The 15,991-nt window shown below is 39.7% G+C and overlaps 1 protein-coding gene across 5 annotated transcripts in view; it reads left to right on the top strand.

Annotated features, from left to right (window-relative positions):
- Positions 1–2,311: 2,311 nt before the first annotated feature.
- LOC121961815 (protein phosphatase 3 catalytic subunit alpha) overlaps positions 2,312–15,991 on the top strand; it is a 79,449-nt gene continuing 65,769 nt past the window's right edge. For 2 of the 5 annotated variants that reach the window (XM_088074010.1, XM_088074013.1), the window contains exon 1: positions 2,312–2,593. In XM_088074010.1, coding sequence (XP_087930136.1) covers positions 2,533–2,593 — 61 coding nt within the window. In that variant the 5' untranslated portion in view covers positions 2,312–2,532. The remainder of the gene's footprint in view (positions 2,594–15,991) is intronic. The other 3 variants (XM_042511856.2, XM_088074012.1, XM_042511857.2) reach the window with 2 other exon arrangements.

Here is a 15,991-nt window from a genome sequence, read left to right as displayed (position 1 = left end):
ATTGATACTGTTGTTTGGACCACACAAGCTTGTTATCTGAATTTAGTTTTGCTGTCGACATTTAACAGTTACACAAAATGGGTAGTTATAAATGTGTAATCATAAAAAATTACGTTTATTAACTGAAGAGGATGGCACAGTAAGATGAGACAGGTTGCTTTGTATGATCATTTTCAGTGTGAAAAAAAAAAACAGTTTGATGTAGAGTTTCTGATTAATTACAGTTTTTCTTTCTAACTTTATTTATTTTTACGAAATAAAAACGACTAAAGCCACAGTGGGAGTGGGCTAAATTGAAACTGTAATAGAAACAACAAAAAAAAAACCCACACATAAAATTAGAGCTTTCTATTGTATGGCAGGCCATTAAAAAGACAGAGGAGGAAGTCTGTATGTGAGCAGAACAGCAAATAATAAACACAAAGGTCGCTGTCAGGCAGACAACAGGTGATCACAGAGAGAAAAAAACTTGAGTCGCAGACTTGACCAGAGTTTAATTAAGTCTGCAGATCCATGGGTGCAGAACAGAGCAGTAGAACCTGAGGCGTGTTAAACTAATGATCTGGTGTGAATGTCTCCACTACAGGCAGAGATAAAAGGGCCGTGGGATGTTCTGGCCTATAAGCGCACACACATATACACACATATACACAGAGTCTCTCATTGAAAGAAATGTTAAACTTAGGGCTTCATTAACCGCTTCCACCTGCCAAATAACTGACTCATACCACATCAGCGTTGCACTAATAGCAATTTGCCACCATTTATTTCCTTTGAGCAGCAGTAGGGTAAGTGAAATGCACAATTATTGCTAAAATGAGCAGGTGAAAGCTTAGGTCTCCTTCAGGCAAATCACCGCTACCTGATGACTCACCAATGACAGATCATTCTGTTCCCATGCATGCAGATCCACACACTTCCACGCACTCACATCTCCTTTGTGCCTATTCTCAACAAACCACAAAGATGGGACGTTGACTCCTCTTCTGGATTTCAGTGAGTCCTCTGTAGCAGAGAGCAAAGCTATCAAAGCCAGTTACTTTTCCATAACCAGTGGCATGGAGACATATAAAATGACAGGGTGACCGTGACCTCAATAAGATAGTTTATCACAAGTGTAAACAAACAAGACTGAAGTGGCAAATCTTGTCCTGAGGGTGGCACTAGAGGAAAAGTATTTAACAATCAAAAACAGAAAAATCCCTGAAACTATCAGGATTCATCCTCAGGAAACAATGAAAGTACAGGGCAAATTCAGTGGAAATGTGGCCTTTGGTTGAGATTAAGATATATTTCTACTGTTAAAAAAATTATATGGATGATTATTTTTTGATTGTTCTTGATATACAGGAGCAGATTTTAGCTAGTCAAAAAAAATGATGAAACTGTAGTCATGATGATAAAAAGTGTGCTTTCTATCTCATGATTGTTTTTTTATTTCAAAATTGGCTTACGTACATCGTTACTCATTCCAAGAATGACCGTGACCATTGCTCTATGCTGTACAACGAATACAAATTAAAGAAAAATTTAAGCACAAAAATGTTTTTACTTACCAACTCATAATGTAAGATTTATTATCTCAGAATTTTGACTTTTCACTTGTGTGAAAATAGTGTTTTTAATAGTGTTTTTATATCACTATTTCATTATTTTGAATTTTCATCTAATAATCTTCTACTTAGCCTGTTATCTAGAAATACAGAATTTTCATAATTTGTGACTTAGCTACTATCTCATAATTTTGACTATATCTTATAAACTTTGTAAGTCAAGACTTTTTTTGCTGTTTGTTGGTTTTACAACTCACCAATGAACTGCACTTGAATATGAAGGACTGACACTGGCAAATTTACAGAAATGGTATTTCTTAATGTATTTGTATATATAAAGAAAGAAAGAATTTAAACTAAGACTTACTATGCACATTTTTAGCTTTTGTTTTATTTTTTGCTTTTCTTTTTTTCTGGTGGATATAGGCTTTCATAGTCAGGATGTATATAATGTGTATCTATATACATTTTCAATAGATATATATATATATATTTGTTAGCTAAACTTACTGTTTTATCTGTTGTAAATTGGTAAGAAAATTGATATTTTTCATGTCTGTCCATTCAAGTACTTATACATTTTTATAAGTTTTTCATACCACTTATTCTTTCTAGGCCAGATTGACACAGAAACAGCCCTTTGATTAAAGTGAATGTACTGGCATAGCGGCCTGCTGCTCTCCACCAATAGGAAGAGGCAGTGTGAGATGGGGGCGGGTCCTGTGGGTTCAGCACGTTTGACTGCACACTGCGCTCAGACAACTTGATATAGAGTAACAGTAAATCAGACAGAGCAGCTCCTACAGCACCAGCAGTGAAATTGTAACCCTGTTGCAAGTATTTTTGGCCGCTGATAGGACCGAGTGAGATCACTGCGGTCTCTTTTCTCGGATAGACTCAAGAGTTGTTCGGCAGGAGCAACGCAGGGACCGTTTTCAGTCTCATTTCTTCTATATCTAAATATTATATCACACTGGAAATGTCCGAAAACAAGCCGAATGATGAACCGAAGTTATCTACGACGGACAGGGTGGTGAAATGTAAGTGTAATTTTTCGTGCCACGCTTTGAAACGAGACGCTACCACAGCTCTGCCTCTGACCAGCAGAAGCAGACTTGGGAAGAATTCACGGTCGTAGCAGCAGCAGCAAATGTAGACGAAAATTGTTTGCTGGCTATGGAGGAAGAAGGGTGTTAGCCGAGCTATGACAGCAGCAGTAAACTAGGAAGTGAGGGTAACTCCAGTTAGTAGACTAGAGCAAAATTTTTTCTAGAAATGTGTCACATTCTGTCTGTGAGGCGTCATATATCCTGTCTGTACTTGCACTGTTTTCATTAGCAACGCCAGCAGTGTGCCAGATGCATGATCATTTGCTTCATATACACAGCTTTACAGTATGCATGCAGATATTGCACAACCATTGCATTCAACCCAAGGGCATTTTTTTCTAATTTTGCATGCATCACCAAGCATAGTTTTTTCAAGGCTCCTTTTTATCACCATTGCATAATACTGCTTGATGTCGCCTGTGTTTTGTAATCTCTCATGTGTAGGGTGTTCATCGTGTGCTTTAGTGTGCATGCCATATGGGGTGGTTCTTCCTGCCTTCTGTGTTTACAGGTTTGACATTCCACCTTTGCAGTCTGGCATAAGAATGCAATAAAGATCATAATCAAGTCGACCTACCTCTTGAACACAGAGTGGGAGCAGTGTAGCCTGCCTAGTTTCATGTATGTTGACTTAACGGCAGCACTCTGCATGAGTTGCAGTATTAAAGCCGATTTCGGTCAGAATATGAGCACTTTATGTCATTCTCAGTCATTATGTTGGGTGCCTTTTCTCAGAAGTATGATGACAGAGTGTCCTTATTTGTGCTGGGCTGGTTGTGAGCCAGCACTAGTTGCAGCCATTCTCCTCTCTAGCTCACTACATCACAACAGGCATTTGCAGCGATCACAGTGTGCACAAGCACAGGAGGGAATCACTGAGTAATTTTATTCAGGCTTAGTTGTAAAGGGTTCAAGTAGTTGAAATGATTAGATCATCGGTGACCATTAAACATGAAGATTTTGATGAGAAAGGAGCACAGCTACAGTGTTCATAACACCATGACTGGAATCATTGAGTATATTAAAGGCTATCCTGGCTCACTATCGCAAATATAGTTCTACTTCATTGCTTTTTCTCAGGCTTAGCTTGTGTCATTTGAAATGTGAAAAAACGTTCAACAAAATGACAATTGCAACGGTAGCAAATACAGAGCCAACCTCTTGTGTTATGGCTGCGTTTTGCTCAGAAAAAAATGGGGTTCAGTGTTAAAAGAGAGTCGCAGCATGTCTTGGGTGCTTTTTGTGATGAATATTTCAAGAGATCATCCCCCTACAGTCTCCACCAACTTGAAGGGTAATGAAAAATAGATATGACAAGTATGGGTTTTGAAGAGATTTAACATTATCACTGGGAGACTTGGCCCGTCGTGTCATACAGATCTACTTTTCCCTTTGTCACGCTGTGGAGATGCCATACACAACCCTGTATTTGCAGTTCTCTGCTTATATGGTCTTAAATAGGTTAAAATTTATTGATTAGTCATTGGATAGGCTGTCAGGGAATCTGAGAGGCCCATTTCAAGGGCTCACTCTTGGATGTCGAGATCAGCAAAGTAATTTAAGTCATTATTCATTCAAGTTTGCAGAAGTCAGTGTTTTGGTAATGCATCAGTATTATGACAACACAGACGCAGGCTGTGTACAAAGCACCTCTCCAAAATAACTGCAGGCTATAGGTGTGGAGTAATTTGTTTTCAGCTGCTGAGTTTGCCCCGCTACAAGGTGTCAGTCCAACTTATCATAAGTGCTTTGCATCCACCTGTTTTCAAAATGCATTATCATAATGCTCCTGAAAGCCACTGCTGCATAGTAATTACTCATAAGAGTTTAATCGACTGAGGCAGGAGAAGTTGCGTAATTTTCAGCATATTTTCATCCCAAGCAAAAAGAAATTGAAATATATGTGCAATTTTAAGCATGTAATCATTTCACCTACTGAGCTCCATTGATTGTATGGTAGTCAGTTGTTTTTTTATATTTTTGTTGTATAGAATTCCAGCTCATTGGTCGAGGGTTTTAGCTGCATTAATTTTTTAAAGGCTTACCTCTTAATCATTATGTTGTGACTCAAATGATAATCCTGATTATTTAGTCAGATATTGTAGTCATGATTATTTTATAACAATTATCATCCAAATAACGACTAATGCTCATTATAAGTAGATTGATTTGCAGATTGAGCTTTGGTCCTTAAAATGTCAGAAAATAGTTTAAAAAAAAAATGCTTAAAAAAATTTCTACAACCCAAATTTACATAGTCATATTCCTTATTTTTTTCTGGCCGACAGTTCAAAACCCAAAGATATATAGTTTAACAACATAGAAGATTAGAAAAAAACCCAACTGTAAATGCTCACATTAGACAAGCTGAAACCAGTGATTTTTTAAAATTTTAGCTTAAAAAAACAGCTTTTTTTCCAGCTCAAATTATCTGTTATTATGCATTATTTACTGAAATTGCATTTAAAACTAACATCAGTCTGCTGCTGCTACAGTCTTTTATGTAATTATTGCCAATTAACTATTTCTACTATTTAATGATGCAAACTCTTGCTCTACAATTGTTTACTGACTGATAGTTTGCTCCAGAGCTCCCCGCAGTTAGAAATAAAATAACTGAACAGTTAGAAATAAAACAACTAAACAGTTAGTAATAAGGTCGTTACAGTGCAATCATGACAACCACCATACTCAGCAGAACAAGCTCAGTAATGGTGTTTTTCCGTCACCAGCTAAGAAGCAGGGCCTCTGAGCCCCCGATGGTGGGTCCCTCTCTATGAGTGGGGATGGATAACATCTGACATTTGACTTTTGAGGAGGGGCCCCCATGCTCAGACATGCGTGGGTTGGAGAGATGGTGGTGGTGACAGCGGCGCAATGCCAGCCACTGATCCCAGCTGGATAGCCGAGTCATTTATAGAACAGAACATTAAGTAATGCCACATACTTGATCCTTGCCTTACATGTGATCACCTGCACACTGCTTCATGTTCATAATTCGACATGTGTGCTGTCATAGTGCTTCTTTCTTATCAGGTGCAAACACAGTGTAATACAGAGGTCTAAAATAACCATTTATCAGGAATTTCCTTCAGGGTGATGTCCTTCTGAGTAATATTTCTTAGTTATCATACATAAACGTCGTCATTAGCTTTATTTGCAAGGCGATGAGATTACTATGGGAAAGTTAAGCGATTTATATCAACTGCTGTGGCTGTTTGTAATTTTATTCCAGTGTGCTCTGTCTATAATTTGTAAAGTTAAAATTTCTACAGAATTAGTCTGCCATATTTTGGTGAACTCAGAAGTCCTTTGATGTTACTAACTACATCCTTAGTTTGTTTTTGCTGCATAATTTCTTATTTTGCTAGACTGTCAATTTTAATAGAGTGAATAAAGATGTATGTGTGCTGCTCTGTGGGAAGGAAACAAAGTACAGAAGATGACAAAGTGTCTGTATGCATTTGGCTTTCCAGTATTCCTGGGTGGTTGCAGTGTAATTTGACTGGCTGCCCCAAAATATAAGCATTTATTGTGAGGAGACAAAGATACTGATCATTGCAACACATTGTTTTCACTCTATTAGTTTGTTTTCCTCTGATGGATTGAATCGATCTCCTCTGTGAGAGTTGTCTAAGAATTTGATTCATTCATGGTGGATGCTTGGCATTTCTTGACTTACTCTCTAGACAGTGTGAATGAAAAAGGGACTCATTGAGTGCAGCCTCTTATGGTTAGTGTGATTATGGCATTATGGTTAATATGGTTAATTCCAAATTTGAACATTTCCAATTATGAATTCATCTTTAGGAACAAAGTTGATTTATTTTACCAGAAAATAATGCTAGAGCTGAAATAACAGAAATGTATCCACAACTATTTTATTTCATTATCGTCCACAAATTTTCAAGCACAAATGTCAAAAATTTTCCCTAGTTTCGGCTTCTAAATTGCATTGATTTCATGCATTTCTTTGTCTCGTGGTTTAGATTGTGAGTTTAGGTAAAAGAAGCAATTTAAAAATGGCCTGTTTAGCATTAGGAAATAGTGATTGGCATTATTTGACATTTTATAAACAGAAGGACTTATTACTCAGTGTTTTGTTTTTTGTTTTTTTCCAGATGTTTTTTGGGGCTTTTCATTGCCTTTATTACAGTGTAGGTAGAGAGTGACAGGAAAGGGGGAGAGACAATGGGGATGACATGCAGAAAAAGGCTGGAATTGAATCCCTGGGCTGCTGCAAAGGACTCAGCCTACCTGCTGAGCTAGAGGCTGACCCACTCATTAATTAATTAAAACAAGCACAAATTTGCAACAGCTGTGACCATGTACACGCATGCTTCTATACCCCTTTTTGCCAGTTTGCACGCACAAAATCTTGGGCAAGTCTGTGAATCTATTTGGAACTTATACACTTTTCGTGATAGGAAGATATAAAGGTAACAGTAACAGTAGATGGCATTGCCATGCAAAGTGAAAATATTTTAACTTACATAAAGTAAATAACACAATTTTTCCCCTTTAGATTGTTATCGTATACTTAAACTTTTCATATCATGCATATTGGACAACTTGTAAGCCGATACCAATAAATCTATGATGGGCCAATATTGGCCGATAAAATTGGCTGATGAATATATCGGTCTGGCCCTATTCCTGAACAATTGATGATAAAAATAATCATGAGTTGAAGCCCTCCAATATATTAATACTGCAAATAAAAAAAACCATGCTAGCACACCAGGCATAGAGATAAAAGCATGAAAACAAATATGCTGGCAGCCACCTCTTTGTTAATGAGGTAAAATGGTTAATCAGAGCTTGTGATTAGTCAAACAGTTGACCTGTGAACAGAGAGTGCTTGATCTGCTGCCCCAGAGCAGGCGTCTAAGTAGCAAAACATCAATATCATATCTAATCAAATTTAATTGTTTGCAGATGGAGAAATCATTAACACAATTATCATTAATTGTGCATCATAGTTTGCTTTCAGCTGCTCAATCGATTTTCAGTGTTTTCTTTCCAGGCTTCAGCCTTGTCATAAACAAAGGGCCCACGCGATTTAGGTTGGGTGTGTGAGACAGTTGCTCTCTGGTTGTTTTAAACTTTTCTGAGCGAGTAAAAGTTGGTTATAGTAAGTCAGTTTTGGAGCGCCCAGTAGCTCAGCTGGCGCCTCCTGTACAGGGGCCGAATCCTTACTGCAGTGGCGTTGGGTTCAATTCTGGCCTTGGCCCTTTGCTGCGTGTCATCCCCTCTCTCTCCCCCTTTCACACGTCTACTGTCTTGTCCATTAAAGGCTAAAAGCCCCCAAAATAATATTTAAAAAATAAAAAAAGAGTAAGTCAGTCTTCAGGGATGCCCCCTCCCTGCTTGCTGTCATGTCTCCTTGGCATGTGAAGAAGCCTGGGTGCTGGTGGCTGGCGGGCCGGCCACCTCCTCCTCAGCATCTTTTGACAGCAGTCCACTCACACAGCTCGACCTGGAAATGTCGCCCACAGCAGAGACTGTAAGTGACAAGTCGATCTCCAAACAAGCGATCAAAGCCTGTCAAGTATCTGCTTGCTTAGTCTGCTGTGATGCAAAAGATTATTTTTGCGGTTTTCGATAACAATACATTACATCATGGTGTAGTAGGGAAAAACTGAACTACCGCTATTGGGATGTGATGCTCAGATACACAGTCTGTGGTATTCTGAACCTGCGTAAGTGCACCTTTACTGCTCATTAGATTAAAGAGGAATTAGGCTCTGTTGTGGATTTAGGGCACAGCAAAGCGGCGGATTTGGGCAGATTAAGCTCCATATAGAGGGATAAAGGCGGCTCTGCTCAGAGGTTGTAATCTGACTCCATGCATTAGCTGCTGCTCTTGCTAATTCATGTGAACAAATGGATGTTGGGTCTTGATAAAGCAATAGGGGGAGAAAAACTGTTTACCTACCTTGGCACTTTTAGATTGTTGCTAAGCCTATGAGTACAGTTCAGGGATTTGCAAGCCTTTAAACTCACTGTTGGTACATTTGAACCAGTACATTTTTTTCTGCAGCAATTTTGTGACTTATATGTCAGGAGTTTTACTGCAGCTCTGCACTACTGTGGCTCATCATAGGTTATCTTTACATATGGCACATTTTTCTCTTCAACCACCATGGTACCATTTTGCAGAGCACCAAACATAAAAATTCCCCTCTCGATTGCCTGCACCCACAGTGACATTCATGGGCCATAGATCATAATGTTGCAAAATCCAAATACGTCAAAATTGTATTTGGTAAAAAAAAAGCCTCGGTATAAATAAACCGACAGCATTTCCCATTACATGGCTGGTAGACACCAACATGGTGCTTTTGTCAGCTACAGTAGCTAACAAAAGCAGTTTGGAACAGGGACAGGAGTCGTGTGTCATTAGATCCCTCTCTGGGGCTGGGCACAGCACAAATCAATCAATACAGTGTCTACAACACAGTAACTACATGTTGGGCACCCAGTGTGGGGGAGGAGAGACTAACCCAGTGAACTGGGAGCAACTGGGTTGCTGGGTTTTAAAGGCCAGTAGAGTAGTAAATCTGCCTTCACCTGCAAAGAATTGGATTTTGAGGGTGTAGAGTGTAAAAATTCATGTACACATGCACATTAACTACAACATGGGTCACTTTTAGTTAATTTAGGCAGTGGATTTTCTTCAGAATTCAGATATAGAAAACCATCTGTCACAGGACTGTTGCCAAATGCTGTTTTGCAAAAAAAACTGAGAGCAAATGCTTTGTCAAGGGCTGTGAATCATTGGCTTAACAGAGACTCAATTCAATTAACAACTCAGCTGATGATGATTTGGTTCAGGAGCAATTTGTTTTGTTTACAGGATTTAATTTTGTAAATTGCAGTCTGATTTGGCGACATAGCTAAAATCAGCAACAGGCGCACAGTTAAACATTTAGAGCTGTGGTTGTTGTTTTGCAAGGTGAATTATAAAGATAAATCAGACATACATTTGAAGCAGGAGGAAAAAAAAGGTGTTTCAATTAGTTGGCAATTTTTTAACAGTTTACAGAGCACTGAGAATTTGAGCTGAGTTTTCCCTTTAAACTGTGTCAAGCGGAAAAACTCCTTTTAAAAATCTAAAATCTAAAGCCTTTATTTCTTTTGTACTGTGAAATAAACAAATTAATTAATTTGGCACGTTTTGGAAAAAAAGATTTATGAAATTAGTCCACTCTGTGTCCACTTGCATTTTCATCTCAACAGCACTAATAATGTTGTAATAGTAACACGAGTAGTGGTTGTGACAGGGCCGATTTCAACTTATTAGTGCTAGTTAGGAGAGGGATTGTGTATGGGGGTGAGCAGGTTGGTGAGTGAAAGCAAGCACTTGTGGCTGGAGGCTGTGGATGAGCAAGTGGATATGAAGCATGGACTGTATACAAAGTGATGAACATGGCTACTGTGACGTCACCCATTTGTTTGTTTACTCCCGTTTTGAGGCACTGAGTTTGCCATTTTGGCCAGTGCAATTGTGTTGTTATTTTTTAATTAGAAGTGACCATATTTGGAAGAGAGGATTAAATGCCATCTTGAGTCTGATAGTTATTATTATACATCTACAGGATTGACTGGATCTTGGAGTCAGCCTCAAGTGGCCATTTGTGGAACTGCAGGTTTTGGCACTTCAGTGTTGCCTTCATTTTTCATCCCTGGAGGTTGCTGCTTTGGTTGATGGCGGATTTTAGACAGATTACCACTGCTGCAAACTCAGAGGTTTGCCAGTAGAAATACTGTGTCACCTTTACAGATAAAGTTGCATAATTATTTAGTATTCTGAGAGCACTTTATTACTTTTGTAAAATTTACAGATTAAGTTTAATTCATTTTAAGAGACAGGAAAGTGAAGGATCTCTAACTTCAGGGATCTCTTGGTTGCTCTGTTGATCTGCAGTACTTGTAAGTGAAATACAGTGATTATTAATGATTAGATGTGATGATGTGATAACACCCAGGAAGAAGAGACATTGAATGTATCCTTGCTTAAAGTCACATTGATTCATCCTTTTTTTCTTTCAGCAGATTGATGCAGTTAAGGCTGCATAATTTAAAATCAATGCATCAGAGTAATGAAGGAATCATTACAGCTTGTAGCTTTATCATAAGAAAAGAACTGCAGTTTACATTTTAAATTGCCTGAACATTTATTTAACCCTAGCCCACAGGTATGCACGCACTTAGCCACCTCAAACCTCATGCTAAATGAGAAACCATTTTAGCAACACTGAATAATGCTCTGTGCCTCAGAATAAAACAGTAATGTTTTTATCGAAGACAAGCCTCTCCAGTTTAAACATGCACAATATTTTGGCCTCAGTTTTCCTGCCGTAACCGTCTCTGTTTTAGAGGAGTAGTTTCCTTGTGGTAAAAAACATACCTGTATGCTAAATCGGAGACTTGTCTTCGTGGACTGGGACAAGCCCCTGCATGCTGTTGTGTGACAGGTGCAAACATAGACACACACTCCTGTGTTGTGCCAGGCGGTGGTTTGTATTTAAATATGGGTAAAATGAGTAAAGCCATCTGCGGGCAGCCTGTAAATGGTAGATTAGTAAGCAGAGAAAAGTCACCGCAGCGGGAGGGATGTTGTAACTCTTGTGTCGGCTCATCGACTCAGTGCATGTATAGGGGGAGGGGGGCTGACATGGGAAGGGTGTGCAATATCTCATGGTAACTGTCTAGTCGAGATTGCCTCTTCTCTGCTATCATGTAGGCATTGGTACTTGTTGACACCCACACACACACACATCGAAGCTGATGCAAATGCGACCTGTTCCTATGAAGAACTGATGAATATGCAGATTTCTTTCATTTTCAGGATGGAGAGGGAATGTGTGTGAGGGAATAAACCACAGGCAATATACAACCTGTACACTTTATCTGACATTAAAGCTGGACAGGTAAAGTCAAACCTTAGCTATGAGGGAGTTTGTTATGATGACCTTACTGTGCCTTTTCATTACCACAACCCGAGCACAGACAAGAATGCTGGATTCCAGAAAACACATTTGCTGTGAGAACCATTGCAGCGAATCTTGGGAATGACAGCCAGTTAGACCTAATTTTCTCATTTCAGCCAACACTGTCCAATCATTACCATGGATTTTTTTGTTTTTTCATGGAGTGTTTGAACAGAACAGATTTCTCACAGTTTTCTTCAGGTAGTAGTGCTTTATTTTGGCAAAAGATTTGGTTTGGCCGATCGCTGAAGCATAGGCACAGAGAACATCAGCCAACATGGCATCAGCGCTGTGAATTCAGACAATTTGCCCAGTGGTTTCTGGCCAGTAATGGGCTCTAGGCTTTCAAATGCAGTTTGACATTTTTCAGGACATTTTCAGCACTGGTGCCTTTTTACTATAAACCAGGAGACCTTTTGAAAGGAAGTATGTGTGGGACGTATAGTGAATGTCATGTGTGCCAGCTTGTAGGTTGTTTGCTGCACTATGAAAGAATGCAGCGGAGGGTTAACCCCCCCTTCCCCACTCTTTTATAGGGAGTGATCCAGGGATGATGTTTTTCTTTAGGCTGAAGTGGAAGTTAGCATCGCCCTGGTTCCCTTGTCAAAAAGTGTATTGGATTTTTCCATTGGATTTTGGACTATTGCAAAAAAATAAGCTCTGTGGGAAACAACTGTTTATAATACCTTATTGGCTTGGGTGGTATCAATGTATTATGGGGCACCAGGGTATTGAAAAATACAGACGGCATGATTTTCAACATTATCAAAAACACATTGTATGTTGTAACTTGTTGTGTGTAGTACACCGCACGCACCACCAGAGGTCCATCTCCAGTCTCTACTGGTGGAACACGCAGCTAGTGGTGGTGGTGGGGATAACCTTACAAGATTGTAAAAAACAAGCAGAGACAGTACTCATGGAAAACAGATTATTTTTACCTCCAAGGGTTTATTCAGACCAAACTGAGGTAACAGCATTGCACACAACTATTTTCCTTTACCATATAGCCCAATAAAATTTCAGTATGTTATGAAAGTATTAAAAATTAGATACCCCCCAAGTCTAATACCTACATGTTTTCTTCAGTAAGAGAATCTTCACATATGAATTTTATCAATTTTTGAGGCATAAATGCAGTTGCCAGAGGAAGCTAACATTAGGCTACAAACACACTGCAACTTGGTCACATGACGTACCATTCCTACCATAGTGAGTCTGTAAAGCTGTGTTTAGTGAGATGACGTTGTGTAGTCTCATTTAGCCACTTGTAAGCAACCACCTTTTTTTTAAGACATATAAAAGATTCAAAATTCTCGAGTGGAATACTTACTGGAGTATTTTATGTTGTAGAACAAAACGTGAAAGTCTCTTAAGCTTGTTTTAACAACAGACCTTATGTTATACATCTAACTAATTTGCAGGTTTTAGGATGAAAGGGGGACCGTGTTATATAGGCATTTCCTTTTAATTATCAGACCAATCAATACTTTAAATCAAGTGTTATGGATATACTAAATTTAATTCTCAAGTAACAATGGACGCCAGAAAAAGAGACACCTTTTTTGGCTGTCTTTCAGTTTCTGCTTTGACCTGAAGACTATTCTCAGGTTCTGCATGGAGCCTTTTAACATTAAGGATTTTTTTTTATTTCTCAGCTCCATTAAGCAAATGAACAAAAATTAGCTCAATTGAGGAAAGCCCTAATTACAGATGGGTAAATAAGGGCAATATATGCTAAGTTTTTTTTTCCTCTTTTCATTCACTGTTGATCCTGCTGCATTAAAAAAAAAGGACAACCCTTGGGGTACTTTTCATTTCTTTCAGGTGTTGTTAGCTAAAGTACCCAGTGTGTGGACGAGGGAGAAACTCCAGCTATACAAATACAGCTGGAGGTGAGTCGAGGCCTCAAGGTTTATTTACACTCATTCACACGCGTTAATTATAGACCACCTGGCTGAAAATTAACCCTCTTATTCCACGTGGTGGTGAAGTTGGTGTCTGCTTGTCTTAGCTGAGGACAACACATCTTTCATTGTATGTCAGCTGGTTTTATAATTGACCTGACAGGATGTTGTTTCATGAGATTGGCGATGTGTAACTAGACAAGACAGCACTCCCTGATGTTGCCTTCTCGTCTTTATATTTATTTATTTTCAGAATTTTCAAAACTTGTGACCTCATTTAGAAATTTGTACTTGCCGGTTTATGATCTATGAATTATCTTTTGTTTGTTTATTGCTGTTTTTTTGGACCGTGGCTTTTGGATCTCTAAAAATGTGTCATGAGACAACCAGGCAAACAGGGGTTAAGCTGATGATGGCAGGCCTCTCAGTCTCTCCCACCCACATGGAGAGAAGAGGGAGGAGGACCACTGCCTAGCCCACTCACTCAAAACACACTCTGCAGAGGCTGACCACAGTCAGAGTCGTGACTAATGTGTGTGTGTTGGTGTGGAGGTAGGGGGATGGACCTACTATAGAGGTGGCATGTATTTGTTACTGTCTCCTTGCTGTTAAATCGGGGCCCCCAGGGTCAGCTTGAAAAGGACCACAAGGTGACACCTTTTTGCCCTTAGCAAATTTCTCTTGGGATAGTCTGCAAGTTAAATTTATCTTGTTAGATTTAATTTACATCAGAGTTTGTCCACAGTCACAGACTATCACAACCCCATTGTAATAACTCGGCCTCCCCAGTTGCCAGGCCAAGGCGACCGCGATGATAGTGCAAACTGATATCCCATCAGTCTGAGCTCACAGTGTGCCTCTGTTAGCCAGATTGTGGAGAGGTTAGTGTGCCCCTGGGCTCTGATTGATTTTGTGCCCGTCCAAACCACACTGGGGAGCCATACATTACAATGACCAATCATTTGAGCTTTAATGCTGCCCCGCTCCCCATCGGACCATTAGGAGGAAAGTGAGGGCTCGTGGACTCCTATTGTATCTTTTTGCTGTCAAGCGTGCCTGCTGCTTATGAGCGCTTGTGTTCTGCTTTATTGATTGCATGCAGAGAGATCCTGTTTCTCAGTAGACTGTGGTAGCTGTCATTGTTGTGCATGTTCATACATGCATGTTTTCATACGATGACTCTAAAGAATGTCAAAGTAGTCGGAGCCTCCCATTCCACTGATTCGATTTTTGTTTGTGTGAAACTTACTGAATCATGGGAGACATGTTGTTTCAACAAGCTAATCTCCACTCCGTGTTAACTCCTTAAGTCTAAGATGTGGGCCCATTGTTGGTAATTAATGCAGTTGTCACACCCGAGTCCTACACACACGTACTGACACACACACACGCTCGCTAGCTGTCATATTTTTTGGCAGCTTGTTTGTTGCTTTGCAATATCATGCAAGCCTTTAATAGTGGCCCAGCCCCCACAAAAAAACTGGCAAGGTTGAGGAGTGACACATACTGGTGCTCAGTTACTGCTGTGAACACAAGTACGGAGTATGTCCATGACACACAGTCTCAAGAAGACTAAAAAGTACCATGTCTCTGACAGCTTTTCTACCGAGGCCCGACAGCTACTTACAGTCTTTTTTTTCCGTCCTGTAAAAATGTGAGACATACCCTACAAGACAGATTATTTTCCTTTTTCACAGGCTCAAGTTTTTTCTGTCTCTCTGTCATGTATTCCTGCCACCTTCCGACAACATGTTTCTTGTCTTTTCCCTCTGTTTAGTTTTAGCTGCAGCTCTGCCATCCTCGCTTTGACTACAATGCTTCCTCTAGGCCGTCGTCTGCCATTCATTCAGCATTTTCTTTTCATTCCCTTTTTGCACACTCGCTTGCTCATGCTGCTGCTCAGCTGTGCCAGACCCATGTTGGAAGACCCAAACACCCATAATGCTTCAGGCCCCGTCTCCCTGTATAGAACGTAATCCGATCCCCCTGGAGGAATGTGGCAAGCCTTGGGGAAGGCCAAATCGAGGTACAAATCTGCCGGTCAGCCGGCAGATAGTATATCTCCAAGTGATTTTAAGCAAGCGCTTCGGCAGCAATTGGCACGAGTCAAATCAGTTTAGCATTCCCCCTCCACCAGTCCAAATTCATGTTGTTGTTTTTTCAAACACTTCACGATAGTAACGTTGGCAGACAGTAAACTGCGTCAAACATTTGTTAGTACTGCTTGTTTTGTAGACTGCAGTAAAGAGGGCAGGGACTTCAGCCTAACAGATGGTGTATATAGTACAGAGAAATGCACTTCCACAGTATAAGGCTGCAATGCTGCATGGGATGTCTTTAGAAAGCGTATTTGCTTTTGATGAAAATAAATATAGTGTGTGCTTAAGAATCTGTCAGGATACATGGCAGCATATGCTTTGGTGTCC

The sequence above is a fragment of the Plectropomus leopardus genome, chromosome 23 (genome assembly GCF_026936395.1).
Source record: "Plectropomus leopardus strain MGB_pleo_1.0 chromosome 23, ASM2693639v1, whole genome shotgun sequence".
Classification (NCBI taxonomy): Eukaryota; Metazoa; Chordata; class Actinopteri; order Perciformes; family Serranidae; genus Plectropomus; species Plectropomus leopardus.
This window is presented reverse-complemented; position numbering and strand designations above follow the sequence as displayed.